We start from the raw sequence: 10269 nt of genomic DNA on the forward strand, positions 1-10269 counted from the left end.
CATATTGGGGTTAGTGGGGCTTGTGCTAGTGCTCTAAAAATAGCTGTATGGAAAGCACTTTGAAGTTGCAGCTCGGGCTGGAGCTCAGGCTCTGAAGCCTAGGGTTGGGGTGGACTTCCCCAGCACCAGTAGTTTGCAAGAGTGCTGTCTGACAATTTTTTTATACCTTTCTGGAATATCCCTTGAGGAATTCCTATATATCGGAATAAGCTAACAGTAAAGGTACCTCACCTGTTTTCCATTATCAAGATACCTATGTTGTGTACCAATTTTACACCGTAATGTTGGTGTTGTGGTCTTTAAAACTTTACTGATTTATTAATACAGGAAATACTGTGGCCACCGACATGTTATCTGAACATCCTTTGTTGTCTGAACCATCATCTGTGAGTTTCTACAACTGGATGTCAAATGCTGTTGGCAACAGAGGAGGTGTAGTGCAAGAGTCTCCCAACACCAAATCTGGACACAATAGCCTTCCAACAGGTATTGTTAACTATGATTGGACTTCAAAGATATTGCATAGTTATCAGTTTTCCCTGAGTTATGCAATTCCTTGCATTCTGGTGCTGGGTATTTGAGTTGCATGATCAGTCTATTTCCTATCTTTCCTTACCATATGCTAATTTTTATTGTTCCTCCTCTATAAAATGGAGTTAGTAATACTTCTTTATATCAAAGAAGTGGTGGTAGCATAAATGCATTAGTGTATTTGTAGCACTTAAATATTACAGTGATGGATGTCATAAAACAGCCTTTACATAACATGCAAATCTCTGTATTCTGGCTTCTGTCCAGACTGGCTCTTTATTCAGCATTTTCAAGCTGCATGTCATCCAAACATGGTTCCCTCAAAGTCTCACTTCTGAAAAACTCCTTCAGAGTCTCAAACTCCGAAAAAAATATGCATGAAAGAAAACAAGATAACTCCTAAAGAAAAGAAGGCAGAGTTGTCGAACTGCTGAAAGATAGCTTTAAAAAAAAAAAAAAAAGCCTGAAAACCCTTTATTTCCTTTCTTCAGGCTCAGTTCTGCTCCCAAGGAATTAATGGGAAACTTTCAAATGTCAGTGTGTTGCAGACCTTTCTTTTCATACTTTCCTCTTTCGTCAGCAAGGCTCTTGTCTGCACAATAAAGTTCTTATTTTTGTGTATATGTTAGTTTACACAGGAAAAACAGATCCTCTTTCTCCCTGTTCAGTTTTGAAGCTAAATATAACCAAACATATTTCTTCTGTTTTGAGAAAGACGAGCTTTAACCTGAAGGAAAGGTAGTGAGAGGACATGAGAGGGAATGAAGGCGGGAAAGAGAAAGGAGAGATGGGATTGAAGGATTAAAAAATGTGCTAAAACACATTAAACAAGATAATTTACAGCAGATTACTGGTCTTTCCATAGTCCTTTTGTAATCCTTCCCTTGTTCATAATCCTCAAATGTGAATATTTTAATTTTCAGTTTTTCTATTAATAATTTGAAGGTTCCTCCTTTTTTAATTTATTAACTGTCCTTTAGCCTCTCTTTGTTAATCTCAGAATATAATTATTACCTTGTAATTATGTTATGGTTGAATAAATACGTGGCCCAATCCTGCAAACACATTGTGAGTGCTTAACATTACATGTGCGTGAAGGTGTTCACCCACTATGACTCTGATTCTGTAACCTGTTAAATCTGTAATCTGCTATTCTGTGAAAAGAACCACAAAGTAGGAATGTTGTGAACTTGATTTTAAAAGATCTTTGTTAAACAGTTGCTTTAGTTGTATAGTATTTAATAGCATGAATTTATTTAGAATCCTAGAATATCAGGATTGGAAGGGACCTTAGGAGGTCATCTAGTCCAACCCCCTGCTCAAAGCAGGACCAATCCCCAACTAAATCATCCCAGCCAGGGCTTTGTCAAGCCTGACCTTAAAAACCTCTAAGGAAGTATATTCCACCACCTCCCTAGGTAACCCATTCCAGTGCTTCACCACCCTCCTAGTGAAAAAGTTTTTCATAATATCCAACCTAAACCTCCCCCACTGCAACTTGAGACCATTACTCCTTGTTCTGTCATCTGGTACCACTGAACAGTCTAGATCAGTGGTTCCCAAACTTTAACAACCTGTGAACCCCTTTCAATAAAATGTCAAGTCTCGCAAACCACCTCCTAAAAATGAACATTTCCAGGCATTTTCTCCTTTACGTGAGTATAAATTATAAAAGCAGTGATCTTGGAAATATAAAATTTGTTTTTATGACATGTTTATTACCCACTATTTATTATTAATTATTTATCATTACAGTATTTTATTACATTATGAAAAGGGCCATTCTCTTCCAAGATCTCACTTTCGTAGCTTGTATCACTTTGAATAAACCTGTTATAAGACAAGGATCCTATGTTTCATCAAGGATTATCAGATGTGAAACAGCATGAAAGTATTTAAGAAGCCACCTCAGAGTTCCTCCTACACAAGCATTCAGGTCTTGAGCAGTCCAGGCAAACACCACATGTTACAACAAAGCTTAAATTTGTTCTTCATAATACTTTTAAAAACAACACTAGCTGCCTATTTAATTTTAAGAACAGCAAAAAATATCCACCTCCCCTTTCCATTTCTTATAAGGAGTCTTGAAGTTTAAATCTCCTTAGTGTGATAGATATGCTTGCTTTGATCTGCTTAGCTCTTGGAAGTCTAGGGGCTCTGGGCTGCTGGGCCCATGCTGCCCGGGGTCCTAGGGACAGCTCTGGCTGCCTTTAAGGAATTTTTTCTCAAGAACCCCCTGTAACATTTCGTGAACCCCCAGGGGTTCACGAACCCCAGTTTGGGAACCACTGGTCTAGATCCATCCTCTTTGGAATCTTCTTTCAAGTAGTTGAAAGCAGCTATCAAATCCTCCCTCATTCTTCTCTTCTGCAGACTAAACAATCCCAGTTCCCTCAGCCTCTCCTCATAAGTCATGTTCTCCAGCCCCCTAATCATTTTTGTTGCCCTCCTCTGGACTCTTTCCAATTTTTCCACATCCTTCTTGTAGTGTGGGGCCCAAAACTGGACAGTACTCCAGATGAGGCCTCACCAATGTTGAATTGAGGGGAATGATCACATCCCTCGATCTGCTGGCAATGCCCCTACTTATACAGCCCAAAATGCTGTTAGCCTTCTTGGCCACAAGGTCACACTGTTGATTCATATCCTGCTTCTCATCCACTGTAACCCCTAGGTGCTTTTCTGCAGAACTGCTGCCTAGCCATTCGGTCCCTAGTTTGTAGCAGTGCATGGGATTCTTCTGACTCTGCACTTGTCCTTGTTGAACCTCATCAGATTTCTTTTGGCCCAATCCTCTAAGTTGTCTAGGTCCCTCCAGCATATCTACCTCTCCTCCCAGTTTAGTGTCCTCTGCAAGCTTGCTGAGGGTGCAGTCCATGCCATCCTCCAGATCATTAATGAAGATATTGAACAAAACCGGCTCCAGGACTGACCCTTGGGGCACTCTGCTTGATACCGGCTGCCAACTAGACATGGAGCCATTGATCACTACCCATTGAGCCCGACGATCTAGCCAGCTTTCTATCCACCTTATAGTCCATTCATCCAGCCCATACTTCTTTAACTTGCCGGCAAGAATACTGTGGGAGACCATATCAAAAGCTTTGCTAAAGTCAAGGAATAACATGTCCACTGTTTTCCCCTCATTTGTTTAATTAAACCACAATAATTTGGTCACAAATTCAGGTTCCTGAAATTGCTGTAGATATAATTCTATGGCCCAGAGACATGGCTCTATCAAAATTTTCCTCTGTAAAAGGTGTGTGGTGATATCTACAATTATACCATTACATGCAGCATATATGGATAGAGAAGAGTAATTTAGTTAGTGAATCTTGCTTAAATAAAATGCATGTTATTGGGGATGATAATGAGCAGTGGTGTAAGTTTTTAATTCAAAACTAAAAGCATGCATGTGTGGCAGTGCTAAGGATCATTATCCTTCTGTGGAATGTGTGGCTAAATATTTTTTGACTGTTTAAAACTAGCACATATTAATGTAGTTTACAATAATGCCATATTTTAAAAAATACAAATATTATTGTGGGCTTTTAATAGGAGTTAGATGGTTGAAATTCAAATTAGTCAGTTTTTCTTTGTTTGTCCACATGTATTCTAGTCTTGGTGTACATGTGCATGAGAGCAGATTCATTTGGCCAGCAGTGTTCTGGTGCCGAAGATGTCCTTTCTCCTTCATGGGCATCAGACTGGGAGTCAGGTAGAGACTTTGAGCAGGAGAAGGGATGGTTCTCACAAGAAACAGGCTCCCTGGTATTTTGGCCCCTTCCATGCTTGGTAAATTCACCATTGTCTATTAAGGGAGGGATTGTTAAAGCCTGTAAAAGACTTGTGGCACACTCTAGCATCAATACCTGCCATTTCTTAGAGGGAAAATAGACAGTACCAAGTTCTTCCCAAGGGCTTCGTGTACTTTTATTCACATCCACTTGTCATAGTGGCTATTCTTGGAAGACCCAAGCAACCAGGGCCTCCTCATACAACACCAAGGGAAGAGGTCTGTTAAAAGACTGGATCTCTTTGGCAGAAAAGTCTACTCCTCTGCTGGTCTCCAGATGGACATTACCAAATAATTATATTTTGTGAGAAACACCTAGTATCTACCTTAGGACAAATGGTCTGTTAATAAGGACTTCAACAAGAATACAGGGAAGAATTACAATCTGTCATGCTTGCTGATATCTTGACCTTCACTGAATACTGTTTTGGATGTATCCACATACACCATTGCAACATATGTGGTGATAAAGAGATCCTCCTAGCTCCAATAATCAAACATCTAGGCACATCCAAACCAAAACAGAGGCTCTTCCATTCAAGGGCTGTGATCTCTTCAACTCATAGACCAACAAGGTCCTCCACTCATTAAGGACTCTAGAGCCACTTTGTATTCTCTTGTATATGTCAGCTCTAAAGAGAAAACCAGCTAGACCTCAAATTTTCAGACTGTATCCCTGTAGTGCACACTGTAATAACCCACAGAAGGCACTGGATCCACCAACAGAGAAGAACAGGTTCAAACACAGATGACCTCTTCAGCTGTGGTGTACTCGACTTCTTCCTCTCAACATCAGGTTTTTCAGTCTAGAGGTTGGTGAAACTGTGGGAAATGCTTTTTCCCCCCCTTCTTCTTCTTCTTGGTGGAATTTCCTTCCTTAGAGGTTTTTAACGTCAGGCTTGACAAAGCCCTGGCTGGAATGATTTAGTTGGGGATTGGTCCTGCTTTGAGCAGGGGGTTGGACTAGATGACCTCCTGAGGTCCCTTCCAACCCTGATATTCTATGATTCTTCCAGGAAGCCTAGAACTGGGTTCACTATGGATAAGTGGATCTGACATTATCAGAAATGGGTATTGCATACAATTTCAGTCCTTTCCTACCCCCCTACCATCTTCCTAATTCTTATTCAGGGACTCTTCTCATGAAATACTATTGAAACAATGGTGGACTCTCTCCTGTATCTTGGAGTAGTGGAAGGGATGCCCTAAGAGTTCAGAGGCAGGGGGTTTTATTTCTATTATATTCTCATCCCAAAGAAGGAAGGGAATTAGTGTTCCCATTCTGGACTTTTGAAGTCTCAAAAGCATACTTCAGAGTCACAGGACATACCTCAGATTTCTGGTAGGAACATCTCTCACTACCAGTACAGGATTCTGCCCTTTCGTCTTTCCACTCCACAGTGTGTTCACTACATACTTGGTAGTCATACAGTTCACTTAAGGGAAAATGGTGTTCAGTTCTATCTATATCCTGCAGACAGGTTGATCTGGGGTCTACCGGTAGGTAAACTACTCAGTTCAAGTAAACTTAGCTCTTTGCCATACTGGACCTCAAAGTCAACAGAAAGAATCTACACTTACTCTGACTAAAAAGACAGAGTTTATAGGAGCTGTGTTAGATTCCAGGTCAGTAAAACCTTATCTTCAAGATTTCAAGGTTTCAAGAAAGATTCTAAACCATAGGGAACCTGATGAACCATCTTCTAACTCACAGAAGAACATCAGTAAGAGAATGCTGCATGCTTCTGGGACGTATGGCGTCACCTACATTATGTAGTTTGCCAGTCTTGACCTGTGCTCCATGCAAGTGTGGTTGAAATCAGTGTAACTACCCACCACATGGGCCTATTGATTGTGGTCCTGCAACAAGCATTGTACTCATCAAACTAGTGCATGAGTCATTAGTGCAAGGGAGTACTTGTCTCTGCATCTCTACCTAACAAGACTAGTGATCAGTCCCTTTGCGCTGAGGTGGGTTCTAAATCACATTCAAACACAGGGCCTGTATTACCCTCCAGAAACTGGTCTATACATTTCCTGGAACTCAGAGCTATCCACCTGCATGCAAAACATTCCTGTTTCTGCTATAGATCTTCACAATCTGAGTATTAATGAATAACACTACAGATCTGCATCATGTCAACAAACATGTAATTTCTGTTCTATCAGAAGGCCATTCAACTCTGGAATTGGTGTATTCTTCGCTGTCCATGTATTTTCCAGGACCCACATTCAGAATTCACTAGCAGATCACTTCAGCTGACCGTTCTCAGACAACCTTGAGTGATCAACCAAGGATCCAGGATCACAGAACGTCTCCTGCAAGTGAGGAGACCCATCAATAGACTTATTTGCCATAGTCCAGAACAAGAAATGCCAAGTGTTCTGCTCCACAGAGTGCTGCAGTCCAGGCTGCCTGTCAGATGCCTTTCTCATCCCTTGGATGCTGGGACCTGGACACAGTTTTGTTACCACACAGCCTTTGTATTGGCCGGCGGATGTTCACCAAAGAAGCAGTTCAGAAAATACTGCTCCTAAGAAAGAAAGAGCCTCAATCAGACTGACTTATAAACCTAATAGGAAGAAATTTTCTGTTTGGGCATCTCAGAAGCAGCTGCTTTTTTGACAACACCCATTTCAGTAGTATTTACTAGCTGGGAAACAATCTGCACTTTCTATTAGTTTCATAAGGGTACACCTGACAGCAATATCTGCACATCATCCTTCTATACAGGGCCACAGTATGAATTCTTAACCTACAGTGGCTGGAATCATTAAGGGCTTTCCTTCAGTTCAGAAGTCCTGTTCCCTTTTGAGACCTTTATATACTATTAATAGAGTTGATGGGATGCCCTCCTTTGATTCCTTACCAGCCTGTACCACCTTATTAGTGAAGACTGCTTTTTCAGTAGTTGTTCCGTCTCCTGGTAGCATAGGGGAGATTCAGGCCCTCATAGTGAGTCAGTCCCCATCATGCAGTGTTTCATAAAGACTGGGTCTGGTCCCACCCAAAGTCCTGAAATGGCATTCCTAAGTGCTCTGGGGAGATACGCAGGGCTGTCAATTAGCCCCTCTTCCTTCCAGCTTGAGTCAGGAAAATCTGCCAATGAGTCCCCACCCTCTGACCTGCAGGAGTGGGAACCTAAAGGGAAGGATTCTGGATTCTGAGAGAGGAATTTGTAGAAGGCTCAAGGCCCTTCGCAAGGCTAGCCACAAAAGACCCCACCTAGGGCATACCCAGATGCCATACCTAGGGCATACACTCCTGCAAAGTGTGTACACGCGCACACACGCACGCGCACACACGCACGCGCACACAACTGCCTTTCTCCCCTCCCCCCAAAAAGGTAAGAAAACCTAAAGGATGGTTGCCTCTGACTCAGGGTATGTCTACACTACGGGATTAATCCGAATTTAGATAATTCGGATTTGAGATACAGGTTGTATAAAGTCGAAATGAGTGCGGCCACACTAGCACAGTAATTCGGTGGTGTGCGTCCAAGTACCGGGGCTAGCGTCGATTTCTGCACCGTTGCACTGTGGGTAGCAAATCCATAGCTATCCCATAGTTCCCGCAGTCTCCCGCGCCCATTGGGATTGTGGGTTAAGATCCCAGTGCCTGATGGGACAAAAAACATCGTCGCAGGTGGTTCTGGGTACAGTCTCACTTCCTCCCTCCCTCCCTCCCTCCCTGCATGAAAGCAACGGACGGCAGACAACCATTTTCACGCCTTTTTTCTTGGGTGGGTGAACACTGCAGACTCCATACCACGGCAAGCATGGAGCCCGCTGAGGTCAAGACAGCACTCATGAATATTGCAAACACCTCGCGCGTTCTCGTGGAGTTTATGCTCAGCCAGGACCAGAAAAACGAGGAGAGGAGGCAGCGGCGGCGGCAGCATGATGAGGACATGGACACAGACACGGATACAGAATTCAGTGAAACCACAGGCCCCGGTGCTTTGGAGATCATGTTGTTAATGGGGCAGATTCTATCCATGGAACGCCGATTCTGGGCCCGGGAAACAAGCACAGACTGGTGGGACCGCATAGTGTTGCAGGTCTGGGACGATTCCCAGTGGCTGCGGAACTTTCGCATGCGTAAGGGCACTTTCATGGAACTTTGTGACTTGCTGTCCCCTGCCCTGAAACGCCAGAATACCAAGATGAGAGCAGCCCTCACAGTTGAGAAGCGCGTGGCGATAGCCCTGTGGAAGCTTGCAACGCCAGACAGCTACCGGTCAGTCGGGAATCAATTTGGAGTGGGCAAATCTACTGTGGGGGCTGCTGTGATGCAAGTAGCCAAAGCAATCACTCAGGTGCTGCTACGAAAGTTAGTGACTCTGGGAAATGTGCAGGCTAGAGTGGATGGTTTTGCTGCAATGGGATTCCCTAACTGTGGTGGGGCAATAGACGGAACCCATATCCCTATCTTGGCACCGGAGCACCAAGCCACCGAGTACATAAACCGCAAGGGGTACTTTTCAATGGTGCTGCAAGCACTTGTGGATCACAAGGGACGTTTCACCAACATCAACGCGGGCTGGGCGGGAAGGGTTCATGACGCTCGCGTCTTCAGGAACACTACTCTGTTTAAAGGGCTGCAGCAAGGGACTTACTTTCCGGACCAGAAAATAACCGTTGGGGATGTTGAAATGCCCATAGTTATTCTTGGGGACCCAGCCTACCCCTTAATGCCATGGCTTATGAAGCCATACACAGGCAGCCTGGACAGGAGTCAGGAGCTGTTTAACTACAGGCTAAGCAAGTGCAGAATGGTGGTAGAATGTGCATTTGGCCGTTTAAAAGGCCGCTGGCGTTCATTATTGACTCGCTCTGACCTCAGCCAAAGAAATCTCCCCATTGTTATTTCTGCTTGCTGTGTGCTCCACAATCTCTGTGAAAGTAAGGGGGAGACCTTTATGGCGGGGTGGGAGGCTGAGGCAAATCGCCTGGCTGCTGATTACGCGCAGCCAGACACCAGGGCGATTAGAAGATCACACCATGAAGCGCTGTGCATCAGAGAAGCTTTGAAAACCAGTTTCATGGCTGGCCAGGCTACCGTGTGAAATATCTGTTTGTTTCTCCTTCATGAATACCCTCCCCCTTTACTGACTGATTTTCTGTAAGGAACCCACCCTGCCCCTTCCCCCAGCTTTCTTTCAAACCAAATAAAGTCACTATCATTTAAAAATCATTTATTCTTTATTAATAGATTAGAAAAAGAGGGAGGGAACCCGGGTGGTATTTGGGAGGAGGATTGCTGGGAAGGAAAAAGCCACAAAGAAAAGGTTAAAAAAATGACAGCCTTTTGCTTGGGCTGTCTACTGGGGTGGAATGGGAAGGTGTACGGAGCCTCCCCCCCTGCGTTCTTACACGTCTGGGTGAGGAGGATACGGAACATGGGGAGGGGGGAGGGTGGAACAGGGGCTGAAGCGGCAGTCTGTTTTCCAGCAGCCGTTCCTGAACCTCCACCAGACGCCGGAGCAGCCCCAGCGTTGCATCCTTCATCCTCTGGTCTTCCTGCCGCCATCTCTCATCTCGATCGTCTCTCCTCTCCTCACGTTGGTCCCTCCTCTCCTCACGTTGGTCCCTCCTGTCCTCACGTTCACTGACTTCTTTCCTATACTTTGAAACTGTTTCCTTCCACTCATTCAGATGAGCTCTGTCACTCCTGCTGGATTGCATAATTTCAGAAAACATGTCCTCCCGCGTCTTCTTCTTACGACGCCTTATCTGTGATAACCTTCGGGATGGAGGAGGGAGGCTTGAGGAATTTGCAGCTGCTGTAGGGAGGGGAAAAAAGAGAGAATTGTTTTAAAAGCTACATTTTTCAGAACAATGCTTATACTCTTTCACGGTGACCAACACTGTTCACATTACATAGCACATGTGATTTCTGTGCAAGGTCGCATTTTGCCTCTTAATGCTGAGTGCCTGTG

General features: G+C 44.0%; 1 protein-coding gene across 1 annotated transcript in view; it reads left to right on the forward strand.

Moving 5' to 3' along the window:
* Positions 1–10269, forward strand: part of KIAA1109 (KIAA1109 ortholog) — a 244747-nt gene that overhangs the window by 145758 nt on the left and 88720 nt on the right. Inside the window, exon 43 of the mRNA XM_034771463.1 lies at positions 328–573. Coding sequence (XP_034627354.1) covers positions 328–573 — 246 coding nt within the window. The remainder of the gene's footprint in view (positions 1–327; positions 574–10269) is intronic.

Source organism: Trachemys scripta, chromosome 5 (assembly GCF_013100865.1).
Source record: "Trachemys scripta elegans isolate TJP31775 chromosome 5, CAS_Tse_1.0, whole genome shotgun sequence".
Taxonomy (NCBI): domain Eukaryota; kingdom Metazoa; phylum Chordata; order Testudines; family Emydidae; genus Trachemys; species Trachemys scripta.